At 40.9% G+C, this 21,363-nt stretch overlaps 1 protein-coding gene across 1 annotated transcript in view; it reads right to left on the reverse strand.

Annotated features, from left to right (window-relative positions):
* Positions 1-5,109: 5,109 nt before the first annotated feature.
* Positions 5,110-21,363, reverse strand: part of LOC128696283 (CCN family member 2-like) — a 183,299-nt gene continuing 167,045 nt past the window's right edge. The window contains exons 4-7 of the mRNA XM_053787456.2: positions 20,455-20,546; positions 17,884-18,013; positions 12,123-12,361; positions 5,110-5,889 (exon numbers count right to left, since the gene is read on the reverse strand). Coding sequence (XP_053643431.1) covers positions 5,245-5,889; positions 12,123-12,361; positions 17,884-18,013; positions 20,455-20,546 — 1,106 coding nt within the window. The 3' untranslated portion in view covers positions 5,110-5,244. The remainder of the gene's footprint in view (positions 5,890-12,122; positions 12,362-17,883; positions 18,014-20,454; positions 20,547-21,363) is intronic.

Genomic DNA, 21,363 nt, shown 5'->3' on the forward strand with positions numbered 1-21,363 from the left:
CAGACGACCAAAAGCTCCAGCTGTGGGTCGTCATATGACTAAAACCAGCGTCAGGAGGCACTTGTCCTGTATCCTGACGAGCCTTACCTAACCTGACCTCTGTGGTTGGATTTATATATGTGGTCACAGGCCTGGTCACAGACCGGGCCGCGGGGGCGTTGACCCCCGGAACTCTCTCCAGGTAAACTCCAGGTAAACTCCAGGTGTGCAGTTTGTCTTTATGATCTCTTCTTTTTCCTTTAATGATGAGAACAGGTCATTGTTTGTTACTATCTCTGTCTGTCTGTCTGTCTGTCTGTCTCTGTCTGTCTCTCTCTCTCTCTCTCTCTCTCTCTCTCTCTCTCTCTCTCGCTTGCTCGCTCGCCTGTGGGATGTAAAGTTGCAAATCCTTTAAGCAACAAGAGGCACCTCCATCAGGCAGAGGTCCTTCCACTCTCCTTCAGACTCGTCCAATTCTCGCCACACTGGAAGGTGATGGCCAGGCGAGGTCTTCTGTGATCTTCTGGCAGTCCTCTTGTAAGCGGATGGAACGCTTGCACATAGCCCTGTCTCATTCTTTTCATTTATATATTTTTCTCCAATATTAAAATCTGTGTTTGTATGTGTGTGTGTGTGTGTGTGTGTGTGTGTGTGTGTGTGTGTGTGTGTGTGTGTGTGTGTGTGTGAAATAAAAATGGCACAGTTTCAAAGTTGTGAATCATTATTATTATTATTTTTATTATAATTATTCTTATTATTTTCATTGAAGAAGCTCTAAACCCACCATGGTCATACAGTGTCTGTGGAAAGATAAGCATTCAGGTTTGATCCCAGGAAGGGGAAGATAGCTCCAGCTCACCCTGAAGGGAAAGTTGTCAGTAACAACATAAGATGGCAGAAAGAATACCAGCTTCTAATTAATTTATTCACTTTTATTAGCTAAAATCCTCTATAATTTAAGACTTTCAAATCGTCATCGTCTCCACAACTGTAAGGCGGTGTAGGCTGACCCCCCCCCCCAAAAAAAAAATAGATCCTTCTCACCTATAATTTTTTTTGTCTTCCCAGAAGATTAAAATTCCGACAGGCCCTTGAAAGATGATATGTTTGCTTAACTATATATATTTTTTCCTACCTAGGGTCTCTAGCTATGTTATTACTTAACATATATATTATATCACACCTCCAAAAAAATCTGCAAAAAATAAAAAAAACTCTATTCTCATTTTTGATTATCATACCATTAGAGTAAAACAAAGGCAGGAAGTAGAGACTTTGTAATATTTTTGTTGTAGTTTCTCTGTTGTCTTTCTTTTGACCATATATGTCTGCAGTTGGTCCGAAGCTTAATATGTCTTTTTATGTGGGGAAGGAGGAGATAGGAGAGGATGACTTATTTTAGAGCTGAACTTTATTTAATTAAAAATGTGTACTGAAAAGGGGCCGTACAGCTCTTGGAGAATAGGAAGTAATCAGGTTTGATTCAAGGAAGGGATGGATAGCCACAATGTCTTGAGTCAAGAGGACAAAGAATTTAAAGCGAAGAATGTAGCCAAAATTTCTGACAATGTGAGAGCTTCTTAAGAGGAGAGGATGCAGTGTACGTCCAGTAAATGGCTATATTACGAGAGGATGACGCAGTCTGCGTCCAGTAAATCACTATATTGAGAGAGGATGACGCAGTCTGCATCCGGTCAGCACTTCGACAATTCCGGCTTCTCTTTCTTTTGATATCACTCGTATCCTGCGTTTCTCGATCTGAATTCAACACTGTAGTGGTGTTGGTGGTAGTGGAGGTAGATAGAAGTGTGGTAGTGATGGTGAATGTATCCGTGGTGGTAGTTGGGTGGGGAAAAGGGAGTTGTTGTTGTTGTTGTTGATCGTAGTTGTTAGTCGTGGTGTGGTTTGGATGGTGGTGGTGATAGTGTATACAGCAGCGGCTACATTGACATGTTATCACCAGATATTATCATACAGTTTATGTAACTAATTATTATGTACGCGAATTTGGTATAACAAACACATTCGCTGATGTAATTTTTCATAATGGAATCCACCATCACAATATACGTTACAAATATGTAAATTACGCTAATTATTGCGTTTTCATCGGACTTCCTAAACCAGTAATACCAGGATACATAACTAAGCCGAGGTGGTATATACATACCACGTTTTTGTACATACCTGACGACAGGTTGAATATATGTGGACACACATCTGAATACATGTTGAATATACCTCAATACATAAATGACCATAGGTTGAATATGCTAGGATTCATAACGGCCAGCAGACTGAATATACCAGAATATATAACACATTTAATATACCAATATAAATAATTCAACATTGAATGAAAATACCAAATACATAACGCAGATTTAATAAGCCAGGATAGATAACCAACCCACAGGTTGAATATACCAGGACGTATAATCAAATTCGGTAAGAGTATAATTATTAATATCTGAACATATGTTTAATATACCAGGATACATAACGGAACACAGCTTCAGTATACCAGGAAATATAAATGAACACAGCTGCAGTATCCCAGGATACATACTGAGCACAGCTTCAGTTAACCAGGGTATATAACAACATGAACTTCCGTATCTCAGGATACATAACAGAACAAGGTTTATAACTATGATATATAACTGAACACAGCTTCAGTGAGCTAGAATACCTTAACGAACAACGCTTCAATAACAGGCTCAGTTTACCTAACTACCCTTCAAGGAAATTGCCCTGATGATAGAGAAAGGGCGGCTCGGTTAATTCAAGAGATATATAGCTATCCTTCCTTCTCTCTTATCATACATAATTACCTCCAATATGTGCTCAGCATTTTTTCTTAAAAATAATAACTTCAATGATCAACATAACTTAGCATACGCTCTATGTACATGTGGTTGAGATGACATGCTTACATAATCTTGTATCGCAATTGTTATTTATATAATAACTGCTATCGAGGGTTTAATATACCTACTGTTATATAGCTTCCCTCTGTCACAGCATCCAGATTTTCAGACTGGACACCAGGACTTGTCAGAAGGGAACTAGGTGGTCAGGAAACGTCGGAATAGTCACCGGAACTAGACAGGAAGGTCAATGAAAGACCAGGATGTGTCGAAATGGTCACCAGGAGTTGTCAGAAGGGAACTAGGAGGTCAGGAGACGTCGGAATAGTCACCGGAACTAGACAGGAAGGTCAATGAAAGACCAGGATGTGTCGAAATGGTCACCAGGAGTTGTCAGAAAGATTACTAAGAGGCCAGGACGCGTCTGAACGGTCAGGGTCAGAAGTACAATCAGAGACCAGGATGTGTCAGAATGGTCACCGGGACTTATAAGAAAGGTCCCTACAACGTTAAGAAGCCTTAGAACATGTCAGGCAGGGCAGTGACGATGATGATGTTTATCTACAAAGGTCATCGAGTTCTTCAAAGGTGTCCGGGGAGACCCTTGATACTGGTTCATCCACTATTTTCCCCTTCAGTGGGGATTCTTTGAGGCTGGTGAAGGGCTCTTGATTAGAGGAATTGGAGCTAATCGCCCCTCCATCGGATCGATCCATTCCTCAGGCGCTGTATGTTTTCAGAGTACTGAAGTTATCTACCCAAAAAGAAACTTTAAATAATACATACAAATTAAATAAATTCCCATTCAGAAAGGACGCAGGATAATAATAATAATAATAATAATAATAATAATAATAATAATAATAGTAATAATAATAATCACACCCAGGCCGCAGAGTGTCATCACGCTAGTAATTATCCTCACTCTAACAGTATTAATTATTTACTCACACACTGATTGGACATTTCTACACAAAGTTCATGAACGTACTTTTATTTTGATCATCTTGACGTTGCTCTTCTATGGTACAGATGACTTTATTTAAATACTGATAAGCTCTACGAGCGAGATAATATTGTCAGTACATAGATATAAAATAGAGAGCACTGGTATTTTAATTTTAGGAGAGATGCTGCCAGATTTCAACAGTGTATTTCATTCTGAGAGGAAAAAAATGAGGATACGGTGCATGGAACAATTCACAATTAACCCGCAATATCTTAGCCGGAACAATTCATAACAAACCCACAATACCGTCGCTGGAAACAAGTCACAACTAACCCGCACAATGACGAAACTAGACAAGCATCGCATCCAGTTTGATGGTTAGTTACGTATTTCAACTTCTGGAACAATCACATTCTCTGAGATACTCAAAATCTTTGAGACTCTCAAAGTTCTTGAGACACCATCTCTGAGATAGTCTTTGGAACACTAACAGTCTGCAACACACTCAGCAGCAAAGAAGAGAAGAGCTCCGGTTTTAAGTTTCCATTGTAGCATGTTCGAAGATATTCGGAGCGACAATTGCACTTGGTGACACGGTTCATACACAGTTATATATATTTATGTCGTGCCGATAGGTAAAACTTGCGATTTTGGCTTAAGTAGCAACGTACTTCTTGCCGAATACGGCAAGCGAAAATTTGCGCATGCAATAATTTTGCAAAAATCATTCTGAACCTAACGAAAAAAATATATTTCATTGTGCTTCTTTATTATTAAATTACTGTAAACTTAACTAAAATATATTTAGTTCAATTACGCTAAATCAAATTACGCTTGTTATAATGTTAGGTTGGTTTTTCTAATTTTTTTTTGTGCAAAATTATTAATTTTTACATTAACGTAAGTGAAAAATATATATCTTTAAACGTATAAGAGAAAATTATAGAAAGAACTTAATTTTAAATGAGTTCTTGCTAATTGACCAATTTTACGTATTCGGCACGACATTTATACATATAACATTGATCACTACATCATAAATATAATTTTCCAATGATACAGTGCTTCTTAGATATATTCAAACTCACATAAATACCAAAAACATTTGGTTCACAAGCATAATCACAAACACACATGACATATATACATATATGATCACTGCTCACAGTTTCTGATTTCATCAGTGGACAATTCACCTGAGGAACGCAGGTTGCTAGGAGCGAGTCTCAATACAGTGGTTGTAACAATTCACAACTATCCCACAAATTTTGAGATTAAATACACGCCTTGATAATGGTTCAGAATGGATCGAAACATCGTTTATGTATCATCTCTAGTTTGTGGGATACATATGAAGGAGTTTTTGACCACAGGAGGCACGAGGTTCTGTTTTTCTTCTGCGATGAGTGCCGATGTCTGCAGTAGACTTTCCACATCGCCTCCTGGTTACGTGGGAGTTTCTGCAGGATGTTGGGTCGTTGTGGGTGGTGGGTGGGTGTCGTAGGCAGGGTCGTGGGTGTCGCAAGTAGGGCTACACTTACACCTTAATATCCACTCCACCTGATAGTGAACGATCTCGTAATTGTCGCTCTTTATGTCGTCGAACTCAGCGTCGTCTTCCACAGTCAGGTTCTCGTGTTCCAGTAAAAGTTCGTCGTCGAGGTCGTCGTCGTTGTACTGACGAGTGTCATCGGTCAGGTAGTTGTCGTAGGTAAAGTCAGCGTCATTCTGAACTTTGTAAGGGTGTTGTGACCGCTGTGGGTAGGAGAGTACAGCCTCTTCTACTGGCTGACCCTCATCCATCATGTCATACACGCTAGGGGAGCGTGTGGAGGGTGGGTGAGCATCTGGGCGTGGGCGTGGGAGTGGCAAGCCGGTGTGGGCGGCGTGTGGGGCCGCCAGCAGGTTGGTGTTGGCGTGGAGCGGGCAGAGGAAGGCGATGGAGATGGTGGTGGAGGTGTGAACGGTGCAGCAGCGGTCAGGACAAGAGCCACAAACCTTGGGTCGGTAGCGACGTTCACTCACACACCAGCCAGCGCGGAGACGCACCCAGTTGACGTGTCTCTGCGTTGCCTTACACGTGTGTCCTCGCTGCCAGTAAAAGCAACAATCACATTAATTGTTACACTAAACACCATATTAGATAGTCATGTTACTAGTAACACTATACTAGATGGTCGTTACTAGTAACACTAGACACTATACTAGATGGTCGTTACTAGTACCACTAGACACTGTACTCGATGGTCGTTACTAGTAACACTAGACACTATACTAGATGGTCCTTACTAGTAACACTAGACACTGTACTAGCACTTGTGTCCTTTTACTTTACTATCGTTACTAGTAACATTAGACACTGTATTAGATGGTCGTTACTAGTAACACTAGACACTGTACTAGATGGTCGTTACTAGTAACACTAGACACTATACTAGATGGTCGTTACTAGTAACACTAGACACTGTACTAGATGGTCGCTACTAGTAACATTAGACACTGTATTAGATGGTCGCTACTAGTAACACTAGACACTATACTAGATGGTCGTTACTAGTAACACTAGACACTATACTAGATGGTCGTTACTATTAACACTAGACACTATACTAGATGGTCGTTACTAGTAACACTAGATACTATAACAGCTGATCAAGTTACTAACGGCACTAATATGTCATGTTACTACGTGACAATAGACAATATATTAGATGGTGAGGATAACACACAAAAGTAAGATTACAAGTGACGTTAGACAGTACAGTGAGGAAATAGATTTTTAGGTTACAATGGATATTACACATGAGGGTTTGGTTTTTAGGGGACATTTAAATGGTAAACAACAAGGTTAGGTTTCTAGGCTACATTAGACAGTACACAGAAGGTTTAGGTTTCTAGGTTACACTAGGTAGTACACAGTAGGGCGGGTTATCTAGGTGACATTAGAAAAGAAAGTTACGCTTCTAGATGTTACTAGATATTACACAGAGACGTTAGGCTTCTGGGTGGTACTAGAAAGCACAAGATAATTTTTTATTTAATAATGAAACTATATATATATATATATATATATATATATATATATATATATATATATATATATATATATATATATATATATATATATATATATATATATAATTGTGTGTGTAGCGGACTAGAGTTCTACATAGTCTAAAGCTCTGAACTTTAATCATTTTTCTTCATATATATGTGTGCAGTTAATGAACACATATCAGCGTTTTAACAATTAAAAATCCGGGATATGATATGGACTATGTGTATAAGATGGCGAGGAAGAAGAGGTAAGGTGGTGTGAAGAGCAGAGAAGTGAACTATGCCTGTGAGGCAGATAGTGAGTAAACATAAGGCCCCATAAACACACAAGCACGACACCCACACTGTAATGGAAGTGTCAAGGAGGTTGACTTCAAGTGAGAGCGTCGACGAAAATAAAGGACAAACGCACGAATGTGATATATATATATATATATATATATATATATATATATATATATATATATATAATATACATATACATATATATATATATATATATATATATATATATATATATATACATATACATATATATATATATATATATATATATATATACATATACATATATATATATATATATATATATATATATATATATATATATATATATAATACATATATATATATATACATTATATATATATATATACATATATATACATATATATATATACATATATATATACGTATATATATACGTATATATATATATATACATATATATATACATATATATATATATACATATATATATATATACATATATATATATATAATATATATATATATATATATATATATATATATATATATATATATATATATATATATATATATATATGTATATACATATATATATATATATATATATATATATACATATATATATATATATATATATATATATATATATATATATATATATATATATATATATTTATATATATATATATATATATATATATTTATATATATATATATATATATATATATATATATATATAAAGGTAGGTAGTAGGTTGGTAGACAGCAACCACCCAGGGAAGTACTACCGTCCTGCCAGATGACTGTGAAACAAAAACCTGTAACTGTTTTGCATGATGGTAGGATTGCTGGCTTCTTTTTCTGTCTCATAAACACGCTAAGATAACAGGGATATCTTGCTACTCCTACTTACACTTTGGTCACACTTCACAGACACGCACATGCATATATATATATACATACATCTAGGTTTTTCTCCTTTTTCTAAATAGCTCTTGTTCTTTTTTATTTCTTCTATTGTCCATGGGGAAGTGGAAAAGAATCTTTCCTCCGTAAGCCATGCGTGTCGTATGAGGCGACTAAAATGCCGGGAGCAATGGGCTAGTAACCCCTTCTCCTGTATACAATTACTAAAAAAGAGAAGAAGAAAAACTTTATAAAACTGGGTTGCTTAAATGTGCGTGGATGTAGTGCGGATGACAAGAAACAGATGATTGCTGATGTTATGAATGAAAAGAAGTTGGATGTCCTGGCCCTAAGCGAAACAAAGCTGAAGGGGGTAGGAGAGTTTCAGTGGGGGGAAATAAATGGGATTAAATCTGGAGTATCTGAGAGAGTTAGAGCAAAGGAAGGGGTAGCAGTAATGTTAAATGATCAGTTATGGAAGGAGAAAAGAGAATATGAATGTGTAAATTCAAGAATTATGTGGATTAAAGTAAAGGTTGGATGCGAGAAGTGGGTCATAATAAGCGTGTATGCACCTGGAGAAGAGAGGAATGCAGAGGAGAGAGAGAGATTTTGGGAGATGTTAAGTGAATGTATAGGAGCCTTTGAACCAAGTGAGAGAGTAATTGTGGTAGGGGACTTGAATGCTAAAGTAGGAGAAACTTTTAGAGAGGGTGTGGTAGGTAAGTTTGGGGTGCCAGGTGTAAATGATAATGGGAGCCCTTTGATTGAACTTTGTATAGAAAGGGGTTTAGTTATAGGTAATACATATTTTAAGAAAAAGAGGATAAATAAGTATACACGATATGATGTAGGGCGAAATGACAGTAGTTTGTTGGATTATGTATTGGTAGATAAAAGACTGTTGAGTAGACTTCAGGATGTACATGTTTATAGAGGGGCCACAGATATATCAGATCACTTTCTAGTTGTAGCTACACTGAGAGTAAAAGGTAGATGGGATACAAGGAGAATAGAAGCATCAGGGAAGAGAGAGGTGAAGGTTTATAAACTAAAAGAGGAGGCAGTTAGGGTAAGATATAAACAGCTATTGGAGGATAGATGGGCTAATGAGAGCATAGGCAATGGGGTCGAAGAGGTATGGGGTAGGTTTAAAAATGTAGTGTTAGAGTGTTCAGCAGAAGTTTGTGGTTACAGGAAAGTGGGTGCAGGAGGGAAGAGGAGCGATTGGTGGAATGATGATGTAAAGAGAGTAGTAAGGGAGAAAAAGTTAGCATATGAGAAGTTTTTACAAAGTAGAAGTGATGCAAGGAGGGAAGAGTATATGGAGAAAAAGAGAGAAGTTAAGAGAGTGGTGAAGCAATGTAAAAAGAGAGCAAATGAGAGAGTGGGTGAGATGTTATCAACAAATTTTGTTGAAAATAAGAAAAAGTTTTGGAGTGAGATTAACAAGTTAAGAAAGCCTAGAGAACAAATGGATTTGTCAGTTAAAAATAGGAGAGGAGAGTTATTAAATGGAGAGTTAGAGGTATTGGGAAGATGGAAGGAATATTTTGAGGAATTGTTAAATGTTGATGAAGATAGGGAAGCTGTGATTTCGTGTATAGGGCAAGGAGGAATAACATCTTGTAGGAGTGAGGAAGAGCCAGTTGTGAGTGTGGGGGAAGTTCGTGAGGCAGTAGGTAAAATGAAAGGGGGTAAGGCAGCCGGGATTGATGGGATAAAGATAGAAATGTTAAAAGCAGGTGGGGATATAGTTTTGGAGTGGTTGGTGCAATTATTTAATAAATGTATGGAAGAAGGTAAGGTACCTAGGGATTGGCAGAGAGCATGCATAGTTCCTTTGTATAAAGGCAAAGGGGATAAAAGAGAGTGCAAAAATTATAGGGGGATAAGTCTGTTGAGTATACCTGGTAAAGTGTATGGTAGAGTTATTATTGAAAGAATTAAGAGTAAGACGGAGAATAGGATAGCAGATGAACAAGGAGGCTTTTAGGAAAGGTAGGGGGTGTGTGGACCAGGTGTTTACAGTGAAACATATAAGTGAACAGTATTTAGATAAGGCTAAAGAGGTCTTTGTGGCATTTATGGATTTGGAAAAGGCGTATGACAGGGTGGATAGGGGGGCAATGTGGCAGATGTTGCAAGTGTATGGTGTAGGAGGTAGGTTACTGAAAGCAGTGAAGAGTTTTTACGAGGATAGTGAGGCTCAAGTTAGAGTATGTAGGAAAGAGGGAAATTTTTTCCCAGTAAAAGTAGGCCTTAGACAAGGATGTGTGATGTCACCGTGGTTGTTTAATATATTTATAGATGGGGTTGTAAGAGAAGTAAATGCGAGGGTCTTGGCAAGAGGCGTGGAGTTAAAAGATAAAGAATCACACACAAAGTGGGAGTTGTCACAGCTGCTCTTTGCTGATGACACTGTGCTCTTGGGAGATTCTGAAGAGAAGTTGCAGAGATTGGTGGATGAATTTGGTAGGGTGTGCAAAAGAAGAAAATTAAAGGTGAATACAGGAAAGAGTAAGGTTATGAGGATAACAAAAAGATTAGGTGATGAAAGATTGAATATCAGATTGGAGGGAGAGAGTATGGAGGAGGTGAACGTATTCAGATATTTGGGAGTGGACGTGTCAGCAGATGGGTCTATGAAAGATGAGGTGAATCATAGAATTGATGAGGGAAAAAGAGTGAGTGGTGCACTTAGGAGTCTGTGGAGACAAAGAACTTTGTCCTTGGAGGCAAAGAGGGGAATGTATGAGAGTATAGTTTTACCAACGCTCTTATATGGGTGTGAAGCGTGGGTGATGAATGTTGCAGCGAGGAGAAGGCTGGAGGCAGTGGAGATGTCATGTCTGAGGGCAATGTGTGGTGTGAATATAATGCAGAGAATTCGTAGTTTGGAAGTTAGGAGGAGGTGCGGGATTACCAAAACTGTTGTCCAGAGGGCTGAGGAAGGGTTGTTGAGGTGGTTCGGACATGTAGAGAGAATGGAGCGAAACAGAATGACTTCAAGAGTGTATCAGTCTGTAGTGGAAGGAAGGCGGGGTAGGGGTCGGCCTAGGAAGGGTTGGAGGGAGGGGGTAAAGGAGGTTTTGTGTGCGAGGGGCTTGGACTTCCAGCAGGCATGCGTGAGCGTGTTTGATAGGAGTGAATGGAGACAAATGGTTTTTTAATACTTGACGTGCTGTTGGAGTGTGAGCAAAGTAACATTTATGAAGGGATTCAGGGAAACCGGCAGGCCGGACTTGAGTCCTGGAGATGGGAAGTACAGTGCCTGCACTCTGAAGGAGGGGTGTTAATGTTGCAGTTTAAAAACTGTAGTGTAAAGCACCCTTCTGGCAAGACAGTGATGGAGTGAATGATGGTGAAAGTTTTTCTTTTTCGGGCCACCCTGCCTTGGTGGGAATCGGCCGGTGTGATAATAAAAAAATAATAAAATATATATATATATATATATATATATATATATATATATATATATTTTATATATATATAAATATATATATATATACATATATATATATATATTCTAGGTAGTAGGTTTGTAGACAGCAACCGCCCAGGGAGGTACTACCGTCCTGCCAAGTGAGTGTAAAACTGAAGCCTGTAATTGTTTTACACGATGGTAAGATTGCTGGTGTCTTTTTTTTTTTTATCTGTCTCATTCACATGCAAGATTTCAGGTATGTCTTGCTACTTCTACTTACACTTAGGTCACACTACACATACATGTACAAGCATATATATACACACCTCTTTGGGTTTTCTTCTATTTTCTTTCTAGTTCTTGTTCTTGTTTATTTCCTCTTACCTCCATGGGGAAGTGGAACAGAATTCTTCCTCCGTAAGCCATGCGTGTTGCAAGAGGCGACTAAAATGCCGGGAGCAAGGAGCTAGTAACCCCTTCTCCTGTATATATTACTAAATGTAAAAGGAGAAACTTTCGTTTTTCCTTTTGGGCCACCCCGCCTCGGTGGGATACGGCCGGTGTGTTGAAAGAAAGAAAGATATATATATATATATATATATATATATATATATATATATATATATATATATATATATATATATATATATATATAATCACTGACCCTGATGTGATGTTTCCTGGTTGGGTGTTGAGCTCCAGGTTGGAGGTGTGGCGACGTCAGCTGCTGCTGAAGAGGGTACTGACACGGCCGCAGCTGACACAGACGAGTCTGGTTGACCAGCTGACAGCGGGCGTTGTCAGTGGACCAACGCACAGACACACCAGCGCCACAAGTCTGTAGTGAACACCTGGACCACTTTCCCGACCCTCGCTCACACTCCGGAGGTCCAACAGCCTTACCTGGGGGAGAGATGATAGTTACTCTTGGGGACCCACAGTCTTACCTGATGGTGAGATACCCGTTACCCATGGCTCGTTAGTCACTCCTCGTTACCCAGTGTTCATTAGCCATTTTTCGTTTTAGGTGCTGATGCGATATTTGAGACTCAGAGGCTACAATATACATATGTGTACATGTGTGTCAACACATACGTCAATGCATACTTAAACATACGTCAATAACACTGTAGAACACAGAATCCTGTATGCCTTTAAAATCTCTCTCTCTCTCTCTCTCTCTCTCTCTCTCTCTCTCTCTCTCTCTCTCTCTCTCTCTCTCTCTCTCTCTCTCTCTCTCTCTCTCTCTCTCTCTCTCTCTCGTAACGCATATCAAATTATTCGTTGTTTCTCGACATGACAGCAGTATAGGAGAGATGACTGTGTTTCCCTAATGATCCACCACACCACCAGCTTAATGGAGCCGGGTACAAATAGCAACGGGAACGACTCTTTCTAATTGGTATACCGTCACAGTGACGGCCTTTTCCGTCAACCTGAACTGATTAGAACCAGAGCCACGAAGAGCCGACGGAGGATCGAGCTTCCATCCACTCTTGTGCTGGATGACCCATGCTGCTTTGATGCAGCATTAGAATGGAGTCACAGTAACGCTTGTTCGTGCCCTCCTAATATAACAAAAAATATGCTGTATTTTGAGGGGTATATTTTTGTTTATGTATTTGCATCGATAACAGTAATGGATATATAATAGGTGTATATATCAGTACATACACACCTAGAGTTTAATCATCTATTTCTTAGAGCCTAAAATATTCTTAACCAAGGGTATACATGTAGGATGACAGGTATTACCCAAACGTGTGAGAGGCAAGCGATTGGTGGAGAGTAAGGTTTTATTATGAATGACCTCTCACTCAGGTTTCTTCTGGACCAACTCTACAATAAATGTGAAATGCAACCTTACTAGTATTTCTGTTTTTTTTTTATCCTGCTGTCCTCCTCTTTCTGTAAGTTTTCCATGCTATGACAATTTATAACCTAGTGGCTCTATTTTTTTCCAAACTTCGTGCAGTCAGTAGGCTTTAAACCTAACATACCAACTAGCTAACCAACCTATTTAGGATACTTTAGATGGAGTTGGGCTGGGCTTCAATGGATTGGGTCTCCTTATATATATGAAAAAATATTTGACAAAATACCATAAAGTGTCCGACCAAGAACGAGGACATATATACTGGAAACGTCTCATGCTCTGGAGGTTAAGCTGATCACTTCCTGCATTAGAGCCGGCTGACAGACTCCCTTTCGGCTTATCGGATACTGACGGACAGCAGGAAATTAGTAGTGTTCCCATGCGGCTAGAACCATGTGTCCCCTTTCACTGGGTGGTGAAAGGGGCAATACCCAAGTGATAGTTACTCCAGCTATGTTTTCTGGAACGAAACCTTTGAAGGTTAGGTTAGGTAAGGTTCATCAGGAAACAGGACAAGTGTTTCCTGACGCGGGTCTTAGTCAGATGATGACCCGTCGTTGGAGCTTTTGGTCATCTGACCGAGGCCATCCGCTGGCTTACCGGTCCACCCCTTTAAAAATTATGGTCTGTTATAACCATTTTTACCTGTAAAAAAAAAAAAAACTTTGAAGCCAACGTAGCTGATGAACCTTGAACGGAATACCTGAATAGACAAATAACCCGCACATAGGAGAGAGAAGCTTATGAAGACATTTTGGCTAGTTATTCTTAATTGGTTCTCATCTTCTATTCCGTTTTCTTATAACTGTCTTATAACTGTCGCCCTTGCCCAGCGGTGAGAGAAGCGACTCTCATTGCTGAGGTCCAGGGAATAAAACCTGGATTTTAATATATATAAAAAAAAATCGTTTTCTTAAATGTTTCTTTGCCGTAACACATAATCTCTCCTCCTTTTTATTTGACGTGGATTTGCCATTTTCATTTTGATTTAGCGTTTGTAGACTTATAATTCTCAAATTGCTGCAGCCGCTTCTCCTCTCATTCTCATAGGTAAATATTCCTTTCTACATCTTCTGCCTCTATTTTCTCCTGCCTCCTAACAGTTAGTTTTTTCTTTCTGTAGTTTATGCAAGCTGTAGTGCGTCTCCTTCGTCTTTACCTTTCCACATTTTTGGATAAACGACTGACTCTGCGAACTGCCTCTTCTACTTTCAGTGATGGTCATTTCTTCCACCTTCAGGAACTCTACGAGCTGCCACCTCTACTTGCTGTGTCCTGAGTGTTTTGTGTGACTGTAGGTCACAGTATATGCTAGCTGATTTCAACCCTGATTTCATCCCATTCCACAGGCACTGCATGATCCCTGAGGGCTTTGTGCTTCCCCTTAAATATATTAATAATAATAATAATAATAATAATAATAATAATAATAATAATAATAATCCACCTCCTAGCACTTTTTTTCTGGGATCGCCGTAATTTTCTTAACTTCTCTTTCTTCCTCCATTACCAATATTTTTAATGTTCTGCATGCAGAAAGTCTATCATCCTTTCTTAGTTGTCTCTCGCGTAATTTAATATGTTCCTTTCCTCTCCTTTTTTGTTCTCGGCACCGTAACCACCTGCGTACTATCACATCAGTACCGTAACCACCTGCCTGCCATCCTTCAGATCACACCATAACCAGCTTGCGTACCGCCTTTTGCATCAGAGGGGCCACAACCATCTTGGTAACATATGTCACATGAGTGGAAACAACCACCTGAGCCCCATCTGTCACATCAGTGGAGCCATTAACGCCACCTTTGGTGAATACAGTGTGCCATCAGTCCTGGAAAAATGTAACAAACGAGGATGGCGATGTTTTATTGCTCTGTTGATATCGCCAGCCATAAATTTTGTGTCCATTGGTCGGGAGGAAGTTATAGGCGCGGTGCAGCTGGTGTGTGTGTGTGTGTGTGTGTGTTAGTGCTTGGCGCTCCACCACCTCCACTAGCACCACTACTACTACCGCCACCACCACCACCACCACCTCTCCTACACCAACAACGTCATTACTGAAGCTTCCCCACCAATAACAATTTTACAATTAACAATATAACCAAACCAACAACATCAACGTGATAGTCATCACCGCCAACACTTCTCCTACCACAAGCAACACCACCACCAACAACAACCACCACCACCAACAACAACCACCACCACCAACAACAACAACCACCACCAGCAACAACAGCCACCACCACCCAACTCCCCCCCCCCACAAACATTCCCATTACTAGCAACAACCACCAGCAGCAGCAACCACCACCACCAGCAACAACCACCACCCCCCCGCAACTCCCCCCCCCCCCGCAAACATTCCTACTACTAGCAACAACCACCACCATCACAAACACCACTAGTGCCCGACTATAAAACACAACATTACAAACAGGAACAGTCGCCACCACAGCCAATAACACTACCACTACTACTACCACTACCACTACCACTATCACTACCACTACCACTACCTTCACCTCCACCGCCTCCTGAGACTAAACTGTTCATCATTAAGCTTCCTTCACGGGCAGTGCCCTGACACTCTTGAAGGTTCTTCATGTAAAGAATTGGGGCTATTCTGCCCTCCGCATCAATCTAAAAATTACCTCATATTTCCCAAGCACTATATATTCCTTATGAGTTTAGCGTTTCTCTCTCTCTCTCTCTTCTCCTTAGTGTTCCTCACACCCCTCTTCAAACAACTCCTTGTTAGCTCAAGGAGTATTCTTCCCCGTCATTATCTTGCTGCTTCAAGAGATCTGTCACGCTCCATCTCTTATTGATTTTATTGCTACATTTGTATGTCAATACTATCTATCTATACATATATGTAATTTTTGTTCTCAACGTGAAATACACAATAAACAATCTGCTTGGTTCCGTTATCGTTGTCGTAGTGCTTATTTTTTTCTTTCGAAGTGTTTCAGTAACATGGCGATCCTACATCTTGCGAAATAGGCATTTTGAAAACAACGTTGCAGTCTGTTACAGTTGTTACTACTTGATAAAGATATTAACGGATGGAAACTCAGTCCCCATTTAAAAACAGTTCTGCCAAGTGTATCTTACCTACAAAAATCATGGGCGTCACGCTGTTTACTTACACGAAGATCTCGGTTCAAATTTCCAAACTATTGTGAGAACCCTATCCAGGGCTCTGTTTTACACTCTCATTCGCGATGGTTCAACTGGACCTCTCCCTGTGAGTGGGCCCAGTGAGGGTTTCAACCCCTGGGGCTTCTCCAGTGGTGTATTCCTAATGGGCTATCTTAAATGGGTGTTCCCTATGGGGTTTCCCTCAAGTTGGGGTATTCCCAGTGGGGATCCTTAAGTTTGCGTGCTAGTTAAGGGGGTATTTCTTCACAGGGTTTTCCCAGTGGAGGTTTACCCACTGGACAGGCGGGAAGGAGAAGGTTTTGTTCCCTGTTTTGTTCCCCCCTAACCAGTAGGGCATTTCCAGAGGATCTCGTAGGAGCAAGCCATCAGCATGCCAAGGCAGACACACCAGCTCACGCGTGCCCAGGGTGGGAGGATAAGGAGAAGGGGAGGAAGAGAGGAAAGGGGGAAGAGAGAGGAGGGGGGACAGGGGAAAGGGGGAAGGGGTTGCCAAACTTCCACTAAGAGTTCCTTACAAAAGTGCCTCTCCAGAGATGCTTTGTGGCCCAACTTCGCCTCTATCAAGTCCTCAATATAAGAATTAGTACGAGGCAGCTGTCGGGAGTTGGCGCTCTCAGCTGCTGAGCTCAGCTGCTTGATTCCCCTGGTGTTAGGTGGTGGTGGTGCAGTGGCGCTCCACCCCTCTGCTGAGCTCAGCTGCTTGATTCCCTTGGTGCTAGGCAGTGGTGGTGGTGCAGTGGTGCTCCACACCTCTGCTGAGCTCAACTGGTTATGTTTACAGATCTTCCTGAGCGTCTACAGAATAAGCCTTTGTGCATTATGAGCTCTCATTTGTTATCAAATATATTTCACCTGTTGTCACATATTGACCTTTATATACTGCACGATCATGCGGTATATGAAGGTCAGTATGTGACAACAGGTCTCTCTCTCTTTCTCTCTCCGTCTCTCTCTTTACACAAGGGTTTTACACGGTTAGGTTGAAGGTTCCTACCTTTATATACAAGCTAAGAACTCTCTGTCATAATAACCGACGACCTGGAACTGACTAGAACAGACCTGTGATAATTACCTGAATTCCTCAGGAAGAGCAAAATTACTATTGACACTCCTGATTTTCAGCATAAGAACTAGCAGTGTCACTAGCAGTCATAGTTTTGACCTTAAGAACCAGCAGCGTCACTTCCAGACAGATGCTCTTAGTTCAAGTCTTGAGATCTAGAAGAGTTAATGGCACCACTAGTTCTGTCCAGGATGACTAGAACTGTCACTGGCACTCCTAGTTCTGTCCAGGTTGACCAGAAATGTAAATGGCACTACTATTTCTATGAAGGTTGGCTAGAAGCGTCACTGGCACTAGTAGTTCTTGCATGGTGGCACTGACCTGGGTCTGTATCACACATCCACTCCCTGCAGCATTGGCCTGGCACTGTTACCAGGTGTGGGTGGTGGCACTGGGCACTGGGCAGGATGCTTTCACTGGGGCACAGCGACACGCAGGCGTACGTTCCATTCTGTAGACGAGAGCCACCGGGTCATAAAAAGTCACAGGGAATTTTATAAGATCACAAGTTATAGGTATGGAGCAATATATCAGATCACAGGACAGTATATGAGGTCACGAAGCAATATATGAGGTCACAGGATAATATACTATGTCACGGAATAATTGGGGTCACAATGTTGAAGATTGAGACACTTATGCAACATATGGGAATCTTTATTCAGGAAACGTTTCGCCACACAGTGGCTTCATCAGTCCAATACAAAGTAGAAAGGCGAAAGGAGAGGAGGAGTTTGAGGTAATCAGTCCCTCAGCCTGGAGTCGATGTGTTCAGTCCATCAATCTTGTAGAATGTACAGCATAGGGCCGTAGACGTGGCTTATATACTGCAGTGAGGTGAGGCGAAGCAGGAGGAGGTGGGGTCATAGTGGTATCATCCACTAGTCGAAGTAGGTCTTCGTCCAAAGGTTGGACAAGTGTTGAAGAATTCTTTGTAACAAGATCCCATGATGCTGCAGTGTCTGACAGTTGTGATGAATGGTTTGAAAAACCGACAAGTTGAAGATTGAGACACTTATGCAACATATAGGAATCTTTCGCCTTTCTACTTTGTATTGGACTGATGAAGCCACTGTGTGGCGAAACGTTTCCTGAGTAAAGATTCCCATATGTTGCATAAGTGTCTCAATCTTCAAATTGTCGGTTTTTCAAACCATTCATCACAAGGGTCACAATGTTGCAAATTAAGTCACAGAGCAAATATATGCTGTCAAAAATATGAAGTCTCAGAGCAATATATGTCACAGGTCAATAAACGATTTTAAAAACCAATATAGGACATCCCAAAGAAATGTACGAGGTCAAAGAGCAATATGTGAGGTCACAGAGCAACATATATGAGGTCACAGAGCAACATAAGGAGGTAATGGGGACATATGCAAGACCACAGAGGTTACGTAAGGTATGCTTGTGAAGTTATAGAATATAGATCAATAGCCAGAATTAAATGTTCATGGTGTAACTGAAATAGTGGATGACCCAGAGCATTAAATAAGGTCAATGGTCAATACGTGAAGACAGAAAACACTAAATGGAATTTTGGTGCAGCATATAAAGATTTAGAGGAGAGAAACAGGGTCCCAGGCGAATAGGAAAGAAATTTATACTCGCTGGGAACAGAACACTGAACTACGGGGTAGACTGTAGTGGTCGGGGGAGTGTGTAGTGAACTACGGGGTAGACTGTAGTGGTCGGGGGAGTGTGTAGTGAACTACGGGGTAGACTGTAGTGGTCGGGGGAGTGTGTAGTGAACTACGGGGTAGGCTGTAGTGGTCGGGGGAGTGTGTAGTGAACTACGGGGTAGACTGTAGTGGTCGGGGGAGTGTGTAGTGAACTACGGAGTAGACTGTAGTGGTCGAGGGAGTGTGTAGTGAACTACGGGGTAGACTGTAGTGGTCGGGGGAGAGTGTAGTGAACTACGGAGTAGAGTGTAGTGGTCGGGGGAGTGTGTAGTGAACTACGGGGTAGACTGTAGTGGTCGGGGGAGTGTGTAGTGAACTACGGGGTAGACTGTAGTGGTCGGGGGAGTGTGTAGTGAACTACGGCGTAGACTGTAGTGGTCGGGGGAGAGTGTAGTGAACTACGGGGTAGAGTGTAGTGGTCGGGGGAGTGTGTAGTGAACTACGGGGTAGACTGTAGTGGTCGGGGGAGTGTGTAGTGAACTACGGGGTAGACTGTAGTGGTCGGGGGAGTGTGTAGTGAACTACGGGGTAGACTGTAGTGGTCGGGGGAGTGTGTAGTGAACTACGGGGTAGACTGTAGTGGTCGGGGGAGTGTGTAGTGAACTATGAGGGAGAGAACACTGGGTCATGAAGTTTACTTGTTGTTAGCACAAAATACGTGGATTTGGAGTATTATAAATGAGTGTGGAACTCATAAAGACATAATATTCCACTGAAGACTTTACTGGGATTTTTGTATTAACCGAAGAGTGATTAACCCTGGATGACCCACAGTAATACTGCAGTTTAAGACACTGTGCACTATGCTTAGTGTTGGAGGTGCCATGTAGTATGAATGATCAGCATACGGAGAAGTACACAGGTGGTTCAAGGTCATGCAGAATCAGCATGCAGATTTACCCTCCATTGATCACGGTAAATGTCACTATATTGTACCAGTGGTCGAGTAAGGTGTAAATGCTTCTAAATGTGAAGCATTTACATATATATATATATATATATATATATATATATATATATATATATATATATATATATATATATATATATATATATATATATATATATATATATATATAATGAACATATCAAGGAGGACTCGCCTGACAGGTACAAAAGAGACTAACCTGAGAGATACAAGAGAGGACCCATCTGACAAGTACAAGGGAGGACTCATCCGACGAGTACAAGGGTACAAGGGAGGACTCACCTGACAGGTACACTGGGTGCGACAGTCGAGATTGAAGGATTCACCGTCATCGAAGGTGCGGTTGTTGACGCTGCATCTGGCCGGCAGTACCTCTGCAAACACACACACAGACACGTTAGTAACACACACACACACACACACACACACACACACACACACACACACACACACACACACACACACACACACACACACTCACACTGCGCGGAATAGACAAGGTGGACAAAGACGGGATGTTCCAGAGACGGGACACAGACACAAGAGGTCACAATTGGAAGTTGAAGACTCAGATGAATCAAAGGGATGTTAGGAAGTATTTCTTCAGTCATAGAGTATTCAGGCCGTGGAAGAGCCTAGAAAGTGACGTAGTGGAGGCTGGAACCATACATAGTTTTAAGGCGAGGTATGATAAAGAGAGGGAGAGAGAGGACCTAGTAGCAATCAGCAAAGAGGCGGGGCCAGGAGCTATGACTCGACCCCTGCAACCACAAATAGGTGAGTACAAATAGGTGAGTACACACACACGCACACACACACACACACACACACACACACACACAAAAACACTTCAACAAGCCACTAAATACTAGACAGCTCCTGAATAGTTAAAATTTGGCTACCTGATGCATTGCTAGTGCTTAAAGGGAACAGGCAGAAGGCACTAAACTAGCACCAATATCACTGTCTTACATCCTTTCCAAAGTAATGGAGAACATTACACGAGAAGAACACTTGACCACCAGAGATGGTAGATCCTGTTTAACCAACTTGCTGGACTTCTAGGACAGAGTTGCTGAAATGAAACAATAAGGACAAGGATGGGAAGATTACATATTCCTGAATTGATCCACAAGCTTTAACATCGAGAAGGGATAACAAGAGACGTCATACAATGGATCAACGAGTATC

This window comes from Cherax quadricarinatus, chromosome 39 (genome assembly GCF_038502225.1).
Source record: "Cherax quadricarinatus isolate ZL_2023a chromosome 39, ASM3850222v1, whole genome shotgun sequence".
NCBI lineage: Eukaryota > Metazoa > Arthropoda > Malacostraca > Decapoda > Parastacidae > Cherax > Cherax quadricarinatus.